At 37.5% G+C, this 22,816-nt stretch overlaps 1 protein-coding gene across 6 annotated transcripts in view; it reads right to left on the reverse strand.

Moving 5' to 3' along the window:
* Positions 1-22,816, reverse strand: part of NAALADL2 (N-acetylated alpha-linked acidic dipeptidase like 2) — a 415,927-nt gene that overhangs the window by 56,457 nt on the left and 336,654 nt on the right. For all 6 annotated transcript variants that reach the window (XM_058844296.1, XM_058844298.1, XM_058844297.1 and 3 more), the window contains 2 exons: positions 14,280-14,426; positions 603-698 (listed from right to left, as the gene is read on the reverse strand). In XM_058844296.1, the coding sequence (XP_058700279.1) occupies positions 603-698; positions 14,280-14,426 (243 nt within the window). The remainder of the gene's footprint in view (positions 1-602; positions 699-14,279; positions 14,427-22,816) is intronic.

Consider the following 22,816-nt stretch of genomic DNA (forward strand, 5'->3'; position numbering starts at 1 on the left):
AGTTGTTACAAGTGTAGGAAGCCATGAAGCTGGGCTCATTGGTAGCCGTGGCTCTGCAGAAACATTGCTGAGCTGACAGAAGCAGCAGCACTCCGGAGCAAGGAGTAATTTCGATTGTGTTAATAAAAACATGGGGGGAGTTTCCACTGGAGCAGGGGAGGGGAGGCAGAACACATCAGCTTTGGGAGCATCCCCTCTGGAGGGACTCTCCAGAAGCACAGGAACCAAAGGTGTTCCCTTTCCTGCCATGGGAACACCACAGTGACAGCTCCCCAAACCAAGAACCTGCGTGTGAAGAACAAATTTAATATTTCCTGCCATCGACTGGGGCTCAGTGCCCTGTTCTCATGCCAGGAAGTTTAACGTGAAACATGCAAAATACAACTGAATCACACAAAAAGAAGCATTTGCACGTGAAACTGCTTTGATCACACAAGATGACCAATGTAAAGAATATTCCCAATGTGGATCCCAGTGAAGAGAACTCCACGATTTTTAACTACATTCAAAGGATTAATGGGAAAAGGAAATAGATTATAATTCAAAATTAATAGCAAATTCAAGAGGAAAGTATGTATAAATGAGATCTCCATTTCTCTTACCTTTGCAATGGTCTCGTGCAAGCTGAAGGAGGGATCCAGCTCTTCAGTTTTTGTTGCATGTACAGGAAAAAGGGCTTCAGAGAGAAAGCTGGAGTTCTGTGAGAAAGAAGGGGCTTTTTAGGATTCCACATTGATTTCCTCCTTCAATTGGTTATTGAATTTTGTTGATAGATTGAAAAACCCTTCAAATCTTAAATTTTAATGATTATGAAACTTATTTCACTGATCTCATTAACTGATTCCAAGCCCTCAAAAAAGGCAAAAACCCCCTAAGTCTTATGACTTTATTTCTGGAGTGGCAGTTGTCTCTGAAATTATGCTTCCCAAAGTAGCTAAAAATGTTGCCTACAGGGAGGAAAAAAAAATATCAACACAGTTTTATATTGAGCGAAGCAGCAATCAGACATTTTATTAACTGTGTTATAATTTAAGTCTTCAGAAGAAATGTAACCACAATAATCAAGGGATACTCTTATCCTCTGCAACCATGCTATTTCTCTATCCAGTATTACCATCTACATAATAAGGGATTTTTGTCAGTTCCCTAAAATTATATACTTTAGGTTTACCACTCTTTTAACACCAGACAATCTAATATATTGTCTGTAGAGAATGTTCATCTCTTATTGTACTGTAAAAAACCAAGACATTATTTGCATAATTGTTGTCACAAGGAAACAAGAAACCAATAACAAGGACTGAACCGGAATAAAAGGCAAAACATTATAAAACAAACCTCTGAGCCTCAAAGGTGCCTGAAACAGGAATTAAATTACATTGCTGATAAATTTGCTTGTTGAATTTTTCTATAAATTAATGCCTTCTTGTTCAATTTCTATCAGCACTTCTATGCCTTTCTAGGAGATTATTTCTGGTAGAAAACTCCCACCATTTTCTTAAAAAAAAAAAAAAATATATATATATATATATATAATTAGCACTGCATCAGATAAATTTTTGTGTTCAGTGATGCATCTGTGTGTTGCATAACTTGTCGCAGAAGCATCACAAAATAAATGAAGTAATTTCTTCTTTCAGAATTTTTTTTTTTTTAAAGATCTCAGGGAGAAGATGCACAAAGTCATTTATTACAAAGATAAGTACATATTTCAGCATTAACTCATAATTATTCATCTTTGTTTTGAGCTTGCACACCAGTTTAGAGATGTGTCATTTGACTGGGGGGCTGCTGAGAACACCCTCATTCTGCTCATCATCGGTCACAGAAATTAAATCAGTAACTTAAAGAGAGTTACATAACTTATATTCACTCTTGAGTGCCTCACTGAGAGTCAGTGAAGGGAGTGACCACCAAATTAAATTTGCTATACAATGTCAGATTATTGCTCCATCTAGACAAATATCCTTTTATTTTGTGGAATGTGAAGCTTGGTGGATGAGCTGCCTGAAAAGCAGTGAAGCCTGGCTTCTGTCCCACTCACCCAGGTAAACCAGCAGCCTCTGCTGCTGCCTTTGGAAGAACCCAACATTCACAGGAACCATCAGCAGATGAATCAAAACAACTGGGACTGCACTCGTGACGAGTTGTTCTGCTCATGAAGGAATCGAGACCCTGCTCACAAAGATCTTGAAAGGGATTGCTGTTTGAAATAACTTGCTGGCATCTGAAATCATCTTGCTGTGCACTTGTAAGAGCAAATGTTTTAAACAGCTGTGGCTGCCTTTTTTTTTTTTTTTTTCCTCATAAAAGGCTCCTCCATAAAGAACTGCTAGAAAGGACAACTTTGTTTCTCTTGTTTTTCAAGCACCAGGCTCACCAGAGAAAGCGGCTTCCAACTAACAGAAGCCCACTCTTCATCCCAGGGAGCACATGGCAGAGAGATGAGTCCAGATGATGTTCCAAGAGCATTTAACAGCAAGAGAAACACCTTCCAAGAGCTGGAAACTGGATCACACTTCTCTGTCGTTTTTTCACCAAGCTCACAACAAGTTACTGTTGTATTTTGGCTTTTTTTGAACAGCAATTTGCTAAGCAAATTTCTAGTAAATGCACACCAAGAGAAAGACTTGCTAATCCAAAACCATTAAAACCAACTGTATTATTATTCCTTTATGCCTTTCAGCCACAGTAGGAGCTACAGCTGCAATTGTCCTTGTTCTCTCCCACACTCACCAAAACACAAATCATCACCTCAGCCCCAGCCAGGCATTAGCAAGTACCCCCCTCACCTTGTAGAGAGAGCAGAGTCTTCAATGCATTGTGAATGCTCTGCAGATGGCTTCAAATTACAGAAAAACCTTTTCAAGGTCAGACCATTGCAAAACATCCTAAAATTTAGGACTAAAATTTCCACACTAGTGCTTTGAAAATCTTCTCCTTTGCTTTTCATCGCATTCTGATAATTTTTCTTCAAGTTCATGGCTATCCAAATGGATTAAGAACATTTTCTCTTCTGATATGAAATGTGTTTTTATCAAACAAACTTTACAATCTACAAAGGATCACCCCAATAATCCTTGAATTCCCTATGAAATTATTTGGTATCTCTGTGAGCTCTTCAGAAGAGAAATGAACAAGCATAACATGTATTTGGAAGTGGATTTCCAAACTGCCCCATGTCTCGTGTTCCTTTTGGAATGATCAGTTAACCTGGGCTTTTCAATACTCATTTAATGAAGCATTCTGTGAAATTAGAACGACATTGATGTTCCACTTTTCAAATAATGGGTCACTTCTGATTAAACTTCGATTGAACATTCAACTTTCAATCTTAAAACAAATTGCCTCCTTTTCTTTTTAATTTGAACCCAATTTCCTGCTGCCCTCGGGTCTTGTGACAGTAATTAATTGATTTATGAATCAATTAAATGGAGATCGAAAATGCAGGCAAAAATTGCTTAAAACCCCAAATCTGGCTTACTCTTGCTTATTTATGATGGACACTTGCACTAAAATTCACTTCTGATTTTCTACACTCATTTTTCTAACTTAACTTATCCTTCCACAACTAATTAAGTGAACAAAACGTTTCACCTTCTAAAGGCACTAAATTTGGCATCCCTTGTGTATTGTCTTATAACATTCCTTCAATTTATATGCCAACTTTCCACCAATGCATTTTAACTCAAGAATAAAATCTCACAGCACTTCTGGTGATTTAATATAAAACACTAAATACCAAGATATGCTTTAGAGACCTATTTTACTGCCATTAAATAAAAAAAAAAAAGAGTTTTAAAAAATATAAAATTTTGCCACAGATTGTCTTAGAACTGGAATTATTTCTGTAAGTACATGTGAATTTTTTTACTAGAACTGGACAACACTGAATCCACAACAGATTCTGTTTTCTTGACTATTACTTGAGAAACAGTAAAACTGCAAGTTAGAGAAATTATGAATTTATGTACTCAAATTATGTAAGTACGAATTCCTTAATAGGCTCTCATTCCACATGCGAACAGATTTCTCCTGCCCACTGAATGTTTCTCAGCTTTTACAAGAAGACCTCCTTCTGTTCTTAAGCTGGCAAATAATACACAAATATCTCCAGAATTATTTTTTGGGAGGTGGGAGGGGGGGTGAGGGGAAGCTTTTTAGTTGTTTGTTTTGAAAGTAACAGGCAGTGGAGGTTTCCCCACTCAACAATCAAGATGCTCAATCTGGAAAAACAACTTTTAGATTCAAGTTCTTTATCCAGTTTGACTTCCCCCTAGTTAACATTAATCAGAATTGTCCTTGCTCAGGCCAGCACTGCCCTTCAACACTTCACAATATTCACAGCGCCAATGGCACCAGAGACAAAAGCAGCACCAGGAAAGTACAACCAAAGAGGAAACAAGGGGGAGCAGAAATCCTTCTGAAATTTGTACAGGTAGGCAAGAGGTATAAACGTGCTGATCTTACACTGCTAAAGCCTGCAAGGAAAATACACAAAAGAAGGAGGGAGGCCAAGAGAAAAATGTTTATTTTCTTCATACAGACCAAAGAGTAGCGTCTAGAAGATGAGAACTCAGGGGTTGCTTTTTGCTGTGTCAGGGCTGACACTATGCTCTGTTACCTGTCCAATATAAATAAATACATGCCATGTGTGTTCTGTGAGCTGTTAACCTGCTTCAGCCTTTCTGCCTTTTTGTAGCACAACAGCACAAAAAGTAGAATTGCAGAAAACTGAGGGATACACGCTAATGTGCAGTGTCTGGCCACTGAAACACAAAGCAAACACTGCACATCTTCAGAACCAAGCTGGGCACAGGTTCAGCTGGGAGGCTGAAGTCACATAAGGCACATTCTGAAGTTGTGCAGTGCCCAAAACCAAAACCCAGAAACCCAAAGGCTTCACAACTGCATCTGTATTCAACACCAGCGCCAAAAAAATTGTCATAGCGTGATGGAGAAAGCCCTGTCAGGAGAAAAGATAAAGAGAGAGCAGTGACAAGAACAAAAGCACCTCTGAAATCTGCACTGCAGGCTCTCACTAATTCCTTCTTCCACTTTCCCTAAGTCCAGCAGTTGGCATACGGTGTCCTGGCAGAAAATACTCAATTGCATTTCTTTGTGAAAGAGTTGTTTCACCTCACCTAGGCTAAAAGGTCATCTCTTCCCCTTTTTTTACCACCTGGCAGGGTGATTGAACAAGAGATTTGTCTGTAAGAAGGATCAAAAAGAGAGTAATGGAAAAGGTATCTCATAGACTAAAATATGGCTTTATCATCACCTATCTAGATTACTTTTACTAGGGAGGGTACTGCAGACTGAAGCAGATTTACTGAAAAAGTGGATTATGTAGAATAGAACAGACTGAAGTCAAAGTGTGGTTCTTTAAAGAGTGGGTTAAATTGACTTGATGAAATAATAACAGGTATATTAGGATTTGTCACCATTAAAGGCCCACAGGGCTGCAAATATATTGCAGATGAGATTTCCTGCCTCTCCATCTCACTAGCAGCCTGGCTTTACCCCTTCTAGAAAATGCTCTAGATATCTAATTAAATATCACCTCCCAAATCCATAAAGAACTATAAAATGATGTAAACATTTGTTTCACTGATGCAAAAGACATAAAACAGCTGCTTTAAAATTATTTTTATAAAGCAAAGCTCTGAAATTGCCACAGCCTAACACGGGTCTTCAAAGTGAGAATGCCCCTACTCTGGAAAACAGGCTAGTCAGAAGGAGTTTCTGACAAGAGTCAGAAATTCTGTATTTTCACCATTTCAGTTTACTGAAGAACTTTTCTAAAAGAAACAAAAGCACATTTATTTTCTGTTTGAACATTCTGGTAAAGATGTGCAGTGACCTTGCAATGCCACGCAGTGCTGGACAAAATGAGCAAGGCCTGCCAAACAAGACTGCACAGAATACAGGAGAGGCAGAATTGGAATCACTGCTGCACAAGTTATTTTATTATTCAACTCAACTGCAGCCAGAAAAACCCCAGCCAACAGTCATAAGGAAAATAATACAAGCACATTTCTCTCATCTCTTTTCATTTAATGTTTTCTTCCTTATGTTAGTAAGTGAATTGAAATAATCACTGTAAAGCTATAAATTCACAGACTGCAGCACAAAGAAAGCAACTTTCAGGATGTCAGGATCCTTGCCTGGATCCTGGAACTCCTCTGCAGTTTTCCCTTGGTGCTTTTTGCACTGAAATCAGCAGTTTAGGTGGGAGTGGCCCAAGTGAGAAATCTGGAACCTGACAGAGGATCTTCCCAAAGTTTCAGAACTTAGAAATAGGAGGCTTAGTAGGATTCAGTACAGCTGAGAGAGAAGAGCTTTTCTTGGATGTGTTGTGTGAAGGGCACAAGAACATTTGGTAACATTTTATGATCAGTTGTGAGCATTCAAATTATGCAGAAACATGAAGTTCCAGGAAGATCACCCTAACAATGTCCTGCTAGAAGTCATGAATCCCAGTGGCAATGTCTTTCACAATCAAATATTAGCAATGCTTTTACTTCCTGATTCAATGCTTCCTATTTCCTGCTTTTATTTTTAGTGCCCAAAAAAACACCCCAAATTATTACACTGAATGAAGAGATCTAATGTTAGACACTAGGCAGATGTTGTGTGGGTAGGAGGCTCACCACCTTCCAGTAAGAATAAAAATTGGTTTTTGCTAAGAATAATTATGTCTTCAAGACAATATTTATTTCTCAGAAGCCTTATTAACCAGTTCTTCGATATCCATGATAAGATAGATTAAATACTGCAAATTTTATCAGCAAGAATGCATCACTGACCCAAACCACAGCTGTTTGATTGTCCAGTGATCGTGATTTTTTTCCCCCCCAAAAAAAACTGAGTGCCACACTACTAATATCTACTGACACAAAACAAGTTTTGATACTTATTCCAGATATTCTACAGGAAGATTTTTAGTTGGTCAGTGGAATTCAGCCACTCAGAAGATCAGTGGTAAAACATTACCATGAATGTAACAGGTCATTTAATTCTCTGGGAAGAACAGAGAATTCAGTGACATCTATCCTTAGATAATACATATTTTCAGTAACTAGATGCTTCAAACAGAAGCAATTTATTGGTGTCTAAACCAATTTTTCACATTTTCTCATATCCCATTGATCCTGTTAACTCCCAGGCTGTCTTTCTTCCATTGACTTCCAACAATCCTCAGACAGTTCCAAGGCACTGAGGAGCCTCAGAGAATCTGCAAGGACAGAGCTCACAGAAACAAGATGTACTCATGCAGTGTGAATGAATGCTAAAGAAGCTGTGTGATTTTGATACCATAAGGCAAGTTTACATAAGGAATTTTCCCCTTCTGGATGCACTGTGTGATGTTTAGGACATCAAAGCAATAGGATTTGTGAGGCCAGACAGAAATTTTTGGAGCAGAGTAATGTATCCAAACTGATGAGGACGTCATCAGTTTCACTAGCATTAGTGCAATAACAAAGATGCTCTTCCATGAAATTAAGTAGCTAAATATTCATATTATTCAATAAAACAACTCAAGCAATCAATTGAACATCAAATGCATTTTGTCTTGTAAAACACTGAGTCATTAACCTTAACAATTTCACCATGCTCTCACTACCAAATTCAACTCAATTAGCGTCCAAATGAACAGATGGACTAATGAATTAATGAATTATTGGTGAGTCCTACACTAACCCCTGACTGAACTGAGAAATTAGAAAACACTAATTTATGCTGGAGACAGAAAAAACACACTGGTCAGGAAAAAATCAGTCTGTATAAAGACAAGCCCAGCTATTATAAAGACAGCTTAATCTCTGAGTCAGAAAGGCAGCTGTGGTTTGGACCCACAGGTAGTCCCAAGGCAACCTGCTGGAGATTCCTGGAATTATTCCTTGTTACACACTGGCATCACTGCTTGTCCACAAACACAAATGAAACCTCTCTCTTCACCTTGACACAACCAACTCCCACTGCTACACCTTGTTACCCATTAAGTTCTACTACACAGTTCATAAACTCTCTTAGCAGCAAGAGCAACAGCATCAAACTCTCCAGAGGCAGCTCAGGAAAGGGAATCCTGGGTTCCCAAGCAACCCTCCTGAGGCTGATACACATTTGCTCCTTTGCAAAGACTTTCTGCTATACTAAGCACACTGGTACTTTGATTCTTTCCTACAGGCATGAAACATCTCCAGTAACTCCCCATGGGCAACTACCAGCTGTGTTATTGCCTGAAAAAAAATTAACAAGTACCAGGGAGAAAAGAGAAGTAAAACAGGGAATGAGGGGAGCCATGAAGAGCTGTATTTTCAGATGGAAAAGCCACTGACTCACAGATCATCACAGCAACACACAGCTATTATGCAAACTCCCCCCTAGTATAGATGCAATTGGTACTGGGTGACACTTAATCAAGGAGGACATAAATAATAACATAAGATAAACAGCAGAACTTTTACCAGAAGGGTCTGGTCAGCTGTAGATAATCCAAGCAGTCAGGCAGAAATCTCAAGACATGGCTGTACTAACTCTTTCCTGGCTGGAAGGGGACTGAAGGACACCAGAAGTAAAGGAGAAAATAATCTGGATATAGAGCAACAATGAGATTAATGCTGTGATTCAGGATGGTGAGATAACTGCATTAAAAATACAGAGCTCCAGAACTTCAGAACATAAAAGTGGATTGACTTTAAGCACTGGAACTGTTTGAGAAGTGATTACATCACTGCTACAAAACCAGCTCTCAATAAAGAATACCAGAGCTCAGATTACTCAGGTTTGCTCTCAGTGTGCACACACAGGTACAAGGTTGTATTTGTGGAGATGAAACCATACCACAGATTTTGTTTCTTTCCACAAAGCCACGCTGACTACACATAGAGAGATGCATTTAAAAACTAAATGTGCTTGGGGTTCAGACACCAGTTTCCTGCTCACTTCAGAACAGACACAAGGGAGATGCACTGAAGAGCACTCCAAGCTGCCTGAGCCCTCCCTCTACACCAACACAAGCACATGAAAGAGACAAAAGCAGCTCGCAATATGAGAGCTATTTTTTTGAAAACCAGACCCTAAGTTCTCTCCATCAAGGACAGTTCCTCTGTTTCTTTTCTGTAACAAAGGAATCTTGGAAAGCTTTGGAGTTCTTTTGAGAGAAGTGCATGATGTGTCAGTCTAAGCATGTAAATACTGAAATCAAGACACTGTGGTAAGTTTCCCCAAAGAATGATAAAAAGGAAGAAAAGAGGGCAGGATAGGGTGGAGGGAGGATGCAGAGGCTGATGGTAAAAACATCACTCAGTGAATGAGAAGCCACATTCACTGAAGAGTTAAGATTTAGTGCCCTCTGTTTTACACCAGTGTGGGCGAAAATCACTTTTAAGGGCTCTAATGAAAGTTGAAAGTTACCTTCAGAAAGTTATGCATATTTCAATAGAAATAAAAATCATTATGCATTCTCTCTAAAGAGGATACAATCTCAAACTGTCAAAATTCTAAACTCTTCTACATATATTACATACAAATGCCTTCTATAAAGAAACCTCTTTTCATTTTTCTTCTAAATTAGCTTAGTGGTCCATGGTATTACACTACCTTGGTGTAGCCTGTGAATAATGTGACAGGTAATTTTTATACTTCTTGCCTGTACTTAAGTTTGAGTGAAGATACGGAAAACAACTTTTATGATCTAGGTGTAAAAATAAATGTTCTGTGAGCCCTGCATACCCAAACGTGGACATCTACTATGAAATGTTTCATGATTATGTGTCCATCAGTAAGAAAAAAAAATAAAATAAAAGTTGTTTTTTTTTTTTTTAATAATATAAATGTGCAGCAATTCTTTTTCTGCAAAAAAGTGATAATGCTAATGTTGATGGAACCTACCACGTTATCACAGAGGGGATTTAAGATTTTGTGTTATCAGATGGGAATCATTCTGTAACAGGATGCACTGAGAAGGATGAATAATATGCAGATAACATGGGAAATCATCCAACTGCAATTTTAAAAAATGGATTCCTCATGAAACTCTTGACTGCAATGACACACAAATGGATGGTAACAGTCAATTAATTTCCATCTTGAAAAAAGTTCAAAATACACCTGTACCAGCTGAAGTTTGTAAGTGATGGAGCTCAAAATGCCGAACACTTCAATGATGTTTGAATTACAGTGCTGAAGAAAAAATCAGATCTCTGACTGAAACCATGGAAATTCCAGTTTATATTTTCTCTACTACCCAAACATTGGGCAGCTCTTTTACTCCTCTGTGATTACTTGTGCTCCAGGACTTCAGCAGCGATGCTATGAACTGTGCTATGAAAGAAGTCATCAAAATAAATTAACTTGGAAGTAGGGGCTTGCACCTTTTCCCTTCAGGGGAAAAGCTCAGTACTACCCAAACTTTTTAAAAATCTTTTAAAAACTACTTTTCCCTGTCCCCAATCATAAAAGTAAAAAGACTATCGGAATGTTGAGCCTAGCAGAGCAAACTACACTTTAAGTGCTCCATCAAGAGGAAAATTAAACACAGAAAATCACAGAGGTGATGCTGATACAAAAAGAAAAACAATGCAAATCTTAATGAAATAAGGGAGAGAAGTATGAGGAACAAGGTGAGCTATAAGTGACAGGGCAGTGTTTTCTATTACACAGATGTATATCATGTGTAATTTTCTATTACACATATGTATATCCATTTAAAATGAGAACTGTCATGAATCCAAATAGAAACTGAGTGCACATCCCTGAGATCAAACACCACCATACCCAGTGTTTTCAGAGTTATTCCTAATTTACAATCAGGTAACCAAGAGCTGAGATTCAGCCATGTAAATAAGATTATTTTGTTTACAAAGTTAAAACACCACAGGTGAGGAATTTATATCTGAGACACCAAGCAGAGTTGTGATGAGCAGACACTTGAGTCTGTTACATGCATGTATTTTCTGTCATTATGGAGGACATGTATGTGTTATACCTGTTACACCATTTGTGGGCTTGAAAATACACTGTTATACAAACATAGTATTTTTAAGAGCACAGAAATAGTCCACACATGGGAAAAAAAAAATCAGAATGTACTTCCTTGTTCCATGTTATTTCTGATGTACCAATGCTCATATAATCGAGTTACTTGACCAATATCCAGCTTTTATGCAGTACAGAGGGTGATTAAGACAAGTCTTTGATTTAACAGCTTAGTTTATGTTACTCTTCCTTGTTGCTGTAAAGCTGAGTATGTTTTTAACACTACTCTCTGCTGAGGTGAGGACTAATAGATTAATCATGGCTTTAGACTAATCATCATAGCAGAGAAACTGTATTGAAATCAACATTTGGGTTTTTCTCTGGAGACTATGTCACTTGGATGCACATTATTCATTATCTTGAATAGCATAAGACCTCCTGAAAGCAAAATAATCAGCAACATTAGGAAAATCTGATCAGCTTGTCACCTAATACATTACAAATCAGGATTTGACCCTCATGTGGAGGAAAAGAAGGCTCTCTTCAGCAACTGCAAGAGAATCCTTGGAAACTGGGGCAATGAGATGCTTTTTTCTACTTGAGAAATTCTTCCAAGTTTACTTACTTTGAGACTAAAATTCTGCATGTTTTCTGCTGGTGAATAAATGAGCTGCATTTGACCCAGTGCACCTTTAGAGCAGTGGCTGAATTCTCAGAATGCACTTTTCTGGCTCCCAGACCCGACCAGGGGCATTTGCCAGGCAGATTTAACCTCCCCGAAGCTGTGGTTCACTGTATTATGTAATTCCAAGCCAGACAGTTTTACTTACTCTTCTGGCCTGAATGTTTCCTCTCACAACTTTTATTTCCCTGTATTTACTCCTCAGGTTCCTGTCAATGAAAGGATTTTAAAACCTCTCTGTGGACTGGCATCGCTCCAACTGTGCAAGAAATGCATTTCTAAAGCTGACCTGGAGCAGCTGCTCTGGAGAAAGAATACAAGCTCAGGTCTTGGGCTTTTTATCTCTAAACCAGTTTGTTTTTTTCAGCAGTGGAACAGCATCAGTTTTACCTGACACTGCATGCTGGCTGACAGGTGAGTAAAATAAACAACTGATGTATATTCCAAAGGAAGAGCAATTCCTGAGTAGCTGACAGCAGTGGAAGAGAGAGAACAGGGTACTGACCTGGCAAAATGATAACCTACAAAAGCACATCAAACCAGTCCATTTCTGATGCTGTTTGCCCAAATCTTGTTTTGCAATGAGGCTGACGTGCAGTTAAAAAAGCTGGATGGAAACAAACAAGAAAAAAATCCCTCCCTGCAAACCAAAAGATTTTTATCAGCCCCTAACCTGCCTAACAGAAATTCCTACAATGTTTACTAATGTGGCTGTCAACACAGAGTAATTTGTCTGCCTTACAATATCTGTCAATAAACAGAATCCACAATAAACAATGGCAATAAACAGTAAAGGATAAACAGATTGCTTGTTTGATAGAACATAGGAGAGACAATGAGCTTATCTTCTGGAGGCCTGTCAACAACCTGTACAATAAATAACAAAGATATAGCAAATAATCCAAATGTAATCGTTCTGTGTAACTTCACTTTTAGGGAAAAATTCCATCCTCTTGCCAAGAGAAATTTACACATTTTGCCAAGCAGATTTATTTCTCACATAAAACAGATCTCATGGGGTCAAGGTCTCCTACAGTCTGAGAAGTGCAGTACATCTACTGTAGATTACACTTACCAAGTTTATTTCTAGGAAATGATTTTTCAAGAAAGACAAAAGCTGAATTTTTAACAAAGAACCAAATTTAGTATGTCATATTTAAGCAAATATAGAAGTATTGTTTTTTATGATTTTAATTACATTGATGAGTCGTTCTGAGAGACAAAAATGCACATTTGCAAGGTTAACTGAACATGAAGAATAACTTTGGATTAAAGTAGACAATAGCCAAGGGAACCTTCAGTGTTCATATTATAAATCTTGCTGGGAAATACTATTTTGATGTACTGAACTTTGCAGATTCTTTCTCATGCTCTATAGACTGGATATACACAGAGCTTGAATGAAAACTATGTGGAACAGCTGCTAAGTGACAACAAAAAATTCCTCTGGACCACAAGCCTTCCATAAACATTGCACTCACACATCTGCCTTCAGATTTTCCTTACAACCTTTACCTTGTGTTTAATCTGAAGTAGAAAACCTTGCCTAATAGGTGCCATGATGTTTAGAAACAGAAGTCTCCTTATTTGTATAAATTCTTGACTTCATCTATTTTAATCTACACAACAACACGGCAGCAACGCTCCCTATTTGGCACATCCCTGCTTTGTTTTGCATATGTGAAAGAGAAGCAAATTAGCATGCAGTGTCAGGAAACATTCCAGCTCAACCCAGCCTCAGCTTTGCTCCTCAGCCTGGAAAGATGTGTACACAGGAGATGAGCACAGTGAAGAGAGGAAAGAAGAGAAATGGGGAGAATATGAAGTCAGTGCATCATTACATTTGCATGAAAACACAAACCTCTTCTCTTGCCTATTGTTTCTTTGAACACCTAATGCCAGGCTTCCTGCTCCTCAGCTCACCAGCTGAGGGTGAGTTTGAGATATCCAGCTGCAAAAAACCTACAGTAGAGAATGTGGAGAGAAAACAAACCCTCCTAACAATTTATTTGTGTCCAATTCCAGCCAGAACTCCAATCAGCAGAAAATGCCTCCTCCTTCCACCTACCTTGCAGAGGATGACAGACTGAAAAAAAAACCCATGGTGTCTGGAAGACTACAATGAAGAATACAGATCTTTACCAACAATGTTTATCCTGGAGAACCTTATTTTTCTCATGGTATGAAAATGGATATAAAGTTAATTTTGAATATTGTCACATCCTACTGTAAAAAAATACACATCAATAACTGTTTCCACTATGTTGAAAACAGTCTGGAAAGTTGGGTTAGATAACATATAGCCTATAAATATATTTATATTTATATGTATATGTATATAAATATAGATTATATATTATTTTATATATATTTTATTTATATTTATATATAAAAATATTCATATTTTAACATAAAATCCTACAATGTATATCTGTTTTTTTGAATACCATATCCCTACATAACCAGTCACTTTGAAGCTCTGTGGTAATCCTCCTAAGACCGAAAAAAAATGTGTTTAGAGGACATAAATTTCCACTGCAACAGGATATAATCTGAGAAAACATATTTCTATCTTCCTGCCATTTTCAGTTTGTCCATTTTTAGTCATAGCTACCTCTGATGCTTTGATGTCCTCATAGGAAAACTGCGTGGCAGGCACTCCGAGGTGGTTGATGAAATAATCTGAATCTCCCTGGATCTGCACAGAACTCACATTGGATCCTGGACATCTTGCCTTTTCCACACAGTTGAAGCTCTGGCTCTGAAAAAAAACCAAACACAAATCAAAGCTCTACTTCATTGTTTGCAGTCAGACTCTTGAAGACTTGTAGCAATATCTCATTTAAACAGCATTCTTTGGGTTGAAGCATCTTCAGCATGGCAGAGAGTGAAGTTTTGCTGAAACATGGCTGAGTTTTTCAGAGGACAAGGAAATTCTTATCTAACTGAGATGGCAGGAGAAGCAAGAGAAGAGTTAAGGCACATGGAATGTCTCATGCTGGCCAGATTAGAAGGCATCATAGTGCCTTTTGGAAGATTTTGAGGTCTTTAATAGCTCCTAAGGAATCAGTTTTTTATTCAGTTAATAGCATGCTCTACCACAACAAAAAGCTGAGATTATCATAATCAATCTATGAATATATCTGTGAAATCTGGCAATGTAAAGAATTTCCCACAATTGCAAAGTAGGGCTTCAGAAAAAAACAGAATTTTAAAGATATGTAATACACATTTTTTGTGTAAGTAATACACATTTTCTGTGTAAGTAATACACATTTTCTGTGTAGGTTTCTTAAAACAATTCTAGTCAGTGAAATCTTTGTACTTCTTTCACATAAGTATTTAATGGTGAAATCTTAGCAACAGAACTGTAATAAATATGGAAACTGGAAATCGAGCCCAGACTGAGTGCTAATACTTGTGCAGCTTTTAAATCTATCAGGTAATTAAACACTTAATAAACAGTAGGCGTGAAGGCTTTCAACATCTATTATAGCAAATAATCTACTTAGGTTTCTTTTTAAGAATATTAGGAAGTTGAAGTACTGGAGATTATTTGCATTAAGCTAACAGTTTATATAGTATAACAAAACTTCCACACCTCTACCTACAAAATTACAGGCTTTCTAAAAGAATAGCCTAAGACTGGTTCTACTTTAATACAAAAACACAGCAAATTCTGTATATTAAAGTCTACGAGGTTATCAGGAAAACGTTGGACAGAGACAAATCTTGGTATTTTCCCATTTCAAAATTAGCATAATTATTGCTTCACAGTTTCATTTCAGTGCTATGAAGGATGCAACTGTATGTTACACAGCTTAAATAAAGGCTGCAGAGTCTCACAGAAAACTATTTTAAAATACCTACAATAAATAGCTTCCATTTCATAAGTAATTTTGAAATGTGGTTGTATTACTCCTTTTTTTCTAATCTGTTAAGCATTTCTGCTCCTTTCATTCTTACATACACTCACAGTTTTTCAAGGTCTGTCCAAAAAGTTTTAACAAAACCAGCAGAAACCCAAACAACAAATTAATTTGAAACGGTAATAATAACCTCTCTTGTATCTCCTACAGTCTCTCCCACTCAAACCCACTGCACAGAACAGAATTAAAGCCATGGTTATGATTTTATGCATATATCCCTGTACAAGATCCAGGAATTATAAGGCATTTAAGGACTACCCAGTGTTCTGAACTGCAGCACAGATCAAACTCTCATCTCATACTGCCCACCACAGTTGGTCAAGTTTCATAAATGATGAGTAACCTGTTCTTCCTTTAATGTTCAAAGGCTCACTGAATGATGTGAAATTGTGAAATACAGCTTTTGACACTTAATTCTGAATATCCACTAATCCAAATTTCTGCCAGCCTACCAGGAGCTGAAGAGATGTCCTCCTACAGCAACCATGAAATTTAGTTTTTCTTATGCATGAAAGTTTATATATGAAATGTTTACAGCTTTGGTTAAGAGAACTATAAAATACGGTGGTTTGGGGGTTTTTATCACCACCCTTGACGGTATAGGATTAATATTTTTATGACAGCAATATTCAATTCAATAGCACAGCATTCTAAGAGTTTAACTGCTTTATTCCACTTGCACTGTTCTGACCCACAAGCCCAACAATAAATATTTAACCCAGCACCAATATGTGAGAATGCTTTACATGCAAGATGCTGCACTCTTCCAATCTGTTTTTATTGTCATGCAGACTCCACAACACCAGCATTCTTCAACTCCTTGGTAACAACTGCAATGTTCATGTGGTGTGTTTTGCATTCATTAAACAAATGTTTCCCCAGATAAATGGACTTAAATGTTCTAAAATTAATATAAATAATAAAATTAATTAAAAAAAAACCCTTTAAAAATATATCTAGAATAAGCTATTAGCAACGCACAACAAACTCCCTGTTGCAGAGTAGCAAAACTACATTTCTTTAGCTGGTTGGCCTTAGAGGAAAAACACAGACTGGCTCTATTTAGAGCACTCAGCTGCTCAGGCTGGGCTCCACTGTGTCAGCCAAGCCCTTCCTCAGGCTGGAGGCAAACCAAGCCACTGGTGAGCCAGGAACCAAGGAGTGCTTTGTGGCACTGCAAGGATTTACACGCTATCCATAACTGAATAATCTTATTTCTCTGGAGCTCCTTTTGGGTTTTAGCACCATCTTACAGGTTTATGTTACAAATTCGAGAAAATGAAGAGTACCATATTGCCAATCAAATACATTTAATTTGAGTTAATGTCCTAAAATAGCTCTGACACCTGAAATATAATCAAGTGGTATTTCTTTGCACATCTTATTAGTTAGTTCTGGTTAATACTTTTCTTTACTTGGCTCCAGCATCACTTAAGACATTACCACCTTTTGAAAATAGATTAAGACATCTAAGGAGCTTTCACAGAGCAAGTAAAGAATGAACAGTTATTCTTACAATTTGTCAGTGATCCCAGCTTCAGCAACAAGGAATCTTATTCTTCATGAATAATCTATTTCTGAGCTGAATCACCACCTGTGTCAGGGACTGGTGCAATTAAAGACCTGAGGTATAAGAGACCATCCAGATGAAGTGAAATTGTCTAAAGAATGAGCTACAGAATTTATTTAGTTCATCACAGACCTTGTAAAAATGTAGAAAGCAAGAGATTAGCATCTTTATTACTGTAAATATGTAAATCAACAACAACAGGTAGTGAAGGCCAGAGAAGCTGCAGAGCAAAGGACTCTCAGGTCTGTGTCTCTCATCTGTAAACATCTGCCACATTCTAGCAAACAGATCATTAGAGGCAGAAGGCTTGATGGTTCTTAGAAAAATATTAATAGATGACTGCCAAAGGCTATTGAAAAAAATACCCAATATGGAGTTTTTAGGAACTGCATTAATTCCATGGCAAGCACACTTCTCTGTTTTCTCCCAGCTGACTATCAGGTTTGACTATAAACATCCTGTTCTGCTCTGTCTTTATTGATTGGTTATACATATTGCTATTAAAGCAATTCAGCTCTTCACAAAATTATTAAGGGGATTTAATATGATTGACCTCAAAGTGCTTTTCAAACCAGCTAAAGGTAAGCAAGGTACAGAACATTTCTGTCTTGCCCAATACCATAGAACAAAACAACTACATAAAAATTAAATGCACAGCATTTTCCCAATTTTGAGCCTTATTAAACTGACATGTTTCAAGTATATGCACAAAAATAATTCTAAATTATATTCACTCATTCTTTCTCTGTGTAAGAAAAGAAAATGTAAATGTACAGCTGATAATTAATATGCTATAGATGGAGAGTAGTTGTGGTTTAAATAGCCTGAATGTTACACACCACTAATGTGATGTATTTGCCTATTTATACAATGCAATCATTTGATTACCTGATTAAAACTACACCAAGAAATCTTATGAGGCAGAGTGACTAAACCTTGCTGCATTTAATTAATGCTATATTAAGATTAAAATAATTAATTAAAAAATAATAAAATGCTGGTTCCTTAGTTTCTTAGCAATTTTTCCTCCTGCTTATACATATTTTCATTTAAACATGTATGAAGCCTTACTGAAAATATCTAAAATCTTAACATTATTTAATGACCTTTAAGGGCAACATGAAGACTCTGGTGAACTTCTGTAGCACTGCAAAATCAGCCACAGAAAAGAAAAATTTAAATCTCAGAACCTGCCCCTAGTTTGGGTTCTTCAGGACTACCACAGTAAAGTGAGAGATGTTCCTTGCACACACACATATTCCATTGAGAGGAACTGGTCACCAGGGGAAAACAACTCCCTCAAGAATTGTGTTTATTGAAAGTCATCAGGGACAAGGAATTCAGCATCATCTGAATCCCTCTGATACTCTTGGACAGGTGATTCTCAAACAGAAAACTACAACCCCAGGGATCACCATCAGGCACTTCAAATTTCCCCACCACCAAAGTACTCTGTGTTTTTGTGCACAAAGGCCACACCTGCAAATTCCAAGAGTAAACAGTTTTTTTAGGCTGTGCAGGAAGGTAGAACTGCATTTTCATAAGAAAAAAACCTCTCTTTTAGATAAACCTCACGGCTTTAAAATAATTGTTCTTCCTAAAAGCCTGCAGGTGTTCTCCATGACAGAGAAGGCCTTTTTCAGGTAGAGGGGAAGAAGAAACTGAAAATGGTAACAAACACAGTATTTCAAAAGGTCAGGTCAAACCAAGATTAGCCAAGACCCAGTTCTGACATTGTATTCAGATTTCTACTGAACCAAAGAAACATCAGTTTACCTAAGTGACACAAGCTGCCAAAAATAAAACTACAGTTCTACCTTTCAAAATCACATGAAGAAATTTTTGCATTTCAATGGTGACTTCCTTAAAAAAAAAAAAAAAAGGGAAATTACTATACCAGTGGTTATAAAACAAAGCATGGAAAAATATCTATGCTTGGAACAAAATATTTAAATATATTGTAATATATTGTACTTCTTTGCAAACTGGAGTTATTTTTATTTAGTTTACAACTAGAAAGCATAAGACAAACTTAATCCTGTAATTCTTGTTCAAGGCTTTTGTTTCTGTTAAGCAGTATTTGCATACTTTTAAACATTTTTCTTATTTTAAAAAAAAACAAAACATGACTGTTAGTCTTTATAATAAATGGTACCTCACAGGACTAAATCACATTTTAGATGCAAAATTTACATCAAACTGGTAGGAAATACAAAAGCAAGGTAGTAAAAATTATATAGTGTAAATTTAATTTTCTATCCTGCACTTTTTCTACATTTAGCTTTATCTACTGACAGTCTTTCTCTGATCCCTGATGCTTGGTACATGATTCTGAATTACATTTATCCTTCCTACACCCAAATTGAGGTCCCATGCCTCATTGAGTCAGATGTACCTGTTGCCAACATTCAGTACAAACTGCTAGGAATTATAATGACTTTTTTAAGGAAGGTAAAAATCAAGCAGGTATGTTCCCATTTGATAAGAAAATTTCAGAGCAATCAAATAATTAAAGCTAAAATTACATAGCATGAATTATATAAGTGACGAGACTGCAATGGGAATGACATCAGCAGTTCCAAGTGCCTCAGTACCTTAAAAATATGGAGTTATAAAGTTTAAATAAATGATTGAGCAACTGTTGCACACACCTTTGGTAGCTGTGTTTCTCCAAAGCATCCACTTGCCCCAGAAAATACTGCATTAGAACTTCTTCCATATTTTTTCATCAGCACAGGTAAAAGCAAACTCTCCAACACTTTGGGTAAAGTGACTTTAAAGACTGAACTTCCATGACCACAGGCTCAACCTCACTATTCAGTGAGATACATTTATTGATGGTAAATTCTAGGAAACTACTTAAAATGGTATTCCATTACAGTGGACAACTCAGAAAATTCTATAGTAAGAGGGAACTTGTCCCCACACCCAACACTCAAAACTTTGGATGCTTTTTTCCTTTAGAGCTTATGCTTTTGATCTAGTTTTGAATATAAATGAATTTGAGCATACAAAGGTTGCTTTTGTAATTGAAGAATGCAGTCAACCTGTTATTTTATAATGTTAAAAAGTAGAATTCTCCTGGACTTAATGGTGCTCAAGCTTTTTCTTGCTTTTATTCAGTAGCAGGAACACTGGTCTGTGTTACTTGTCACATATATACTGAGATACTGTGAAACCTAGGTGCAATAAAATGCAAATTAATTTGGTTTTGTATAAAATACTAATAATCTGGGACTTAATAAGAACTGCATGATTTCCCAAATGTTTTGTGCCGTGGTTTGTTGCTAATATAAAAGCACTGCTTAAGTGGGTAAAAGGATTTGACAACAAGGCCTCATTTTCAAAAGGTTGGTATTTTGTACTCTAAGCCGTGGCTTGTAAAGCATTTTAAATGCCTGAAGGCATTCTCATTCTGTAATATGTAGAGTCAGAAAGACTGTGAACCCATTTGGCTGTAGTCTAACTTTGTGATGATCAGGTTCTGCTGTGTTACTCATTTTTGGGACTCATCATTCAAACCATCCAAATGGATATTAAATAATCCAGGCCAGTGAGGTTATAGTCCTGCTTCTCCATACCCCACAGGATCAAAAAGAGGATACTGCTGATCACTCTGAAGGGGGCAGATATGTACACTCACTCTATTCTTTGAAGATTTCTGTTTCAGGACCTCCTAAATGTCCCCAACAGGTCAGCCATGGGGAGGTTGGATATCACGTGAATATGCAGCGTCATTTTCCTCACATATGTCATATATGTCTCCAATACATCAGCACAAAGAGAAAAAAATTGGGAGCTTCCACTATATACTTTCCAGTAAAAGTGAATTAAGGCTCACCTGGTAAAGCAAACCATGAAAGTGAATTTATAGGGTTTTTAATGTCCAACACTACCCCCTCAGGATGCACAGCACACACCTGCAGGAGCCGTGGCTCTCACTCAGGGAGCCAAATGGCTCAAACCACCCCACAACTCCAGCCCTCTTCTGGAAGACAAAACAAACTCAAACCACACCACACACAGAGCAAAACAGGTTTGTATGGCAGCAGCCAGTGCTAGAAATTTGGCCCACAGTTGGGTGTAAGGTACTACAGCTTGTAACTGCTCTAACTTACACTTCCCCCTGTACCAGCATTCCCATGTCACGCTTTCTGAGTTACAAAGGACTCAGGATCTGTGGCACTTCTACCAGAAATGTTTGCTAGCACTACTTCCCAAACAACACCACTTGCCAACGTGCAAATCAGCTCAGCAAACATCCTCATGAGCTTCATCCTACAGCTGACCCAGAAAAGCAGAGGCATCAGCTCTGCAGAGCTCAGCTGTGCTGAGATCTTCAATCTGCTGTTCATGAACACAACATAAACTCACCTGTTTCACTAGGGAAAAATAAAGGAAAATAATTTATCCTTGTCCTGCAAGTGAACATGTTACATGTCTCATACTTCCTGTTCCTCCAGACACATTCCCAATATCCAGTACTGTATCAGCTCTTTTAAGGGATCTGAGAATCCTATGGAATCATCCTGCACACAGGGGTAGGACAGACCCAACACCACATTATCCAGGTAAGAGGGGACACAGATACAAACAACCATGGATTGCCAGTGCAACAGTCAGGTTTCTTCATGTGGGGGAGAAACTTCTATCAAAACCTCTGACTTTATTACTGTAATCAAAGACCGAATTTTGTAATAGACACAAAGGAAGAAACTTTTTTCTGGTGTAGAACACCAAAAATCTTCTTTGGAAGAACCTTCTAAAAGAGTGAACTATAGCAAATGTTCCCTCATGGCACCAGAATGGAACAAGGCCAAGCAGATTTCCTGCTGACAAAGCTTTACCTTGCCCTGAAACCTGCGGTCTGACACTGAAACTTTGGAATAGCAACTGTGCATGGACAAATCACCCCCTCCAAGCCACACACAAAACCTGTTCTTCAGTCTTTGAAATGGAAAGTCACTCCCACCACTCCATACAGACCATGAAAGTCAATAAACCACCACCATATTTTTCATATAAAAACCCTCTTCTGGACTTCAATGGGAATTGAGCAAATGGTATAATAACAGTATTTGCACTTAAGATATCAAGTATCTGTAGAAATTGAATTTTTCAGGAAGATAATCACAAAGCAGATTTATTAAAGTGTGTCAGCACCACAAATGCAGGTCCCCAGGCTCCACTGCAAGATAAATTAAATGATCCAAAAGATGTCAAATGATTTTATTTTTATAGCAGTGGGGTACTGTAATACTCTCTTCCTGACTGGATTCTTCCAACTTTTATCTGCTTAAACCACAAGAAAGTGTCCTTGGTATTGCCTCTGTACAGGAAAACAATGACAGTGAGGAAAGGAGAAGGGAAAAACCGAGAGAAGGCAAAGGCATATGATCAAATGACTTTTTCTTTCTGGTTTCCATAGAAGTTCACTTGAACTTGGTTTCAAGAACTAAGAAATGTTAGGGCTTGGGAGAAGAACTTCAACTACTTGAATAAAATGTGGTTTTAACCAGGATCTGGTTTAACATTCTGTTTTAACATGAATCTGATCTAATCCAAAGAACTTTGAAGTGATTTTCAACGAAACACACAATAGCCAGCTATTACCCAAAACTCATTATATACCTAAATTATGTGTTTCTTTGT

The sequence above is a fragment of the Poecile atricapillus genome, chromosome 8, assembly GCF_030490865.1.
Source record: "Poecile atricapillus isolate bPoeAtr1 chromosome 8, bPoeAtr1.hap1, whole genome shotgun sequence".
In the NCBI taxonomy this organism is placed as follows: Eukaryota; Metazoa; Chordata; class Aves; order Passeriformes; family Paridae; genus Poecile; species Poecile atricapillus.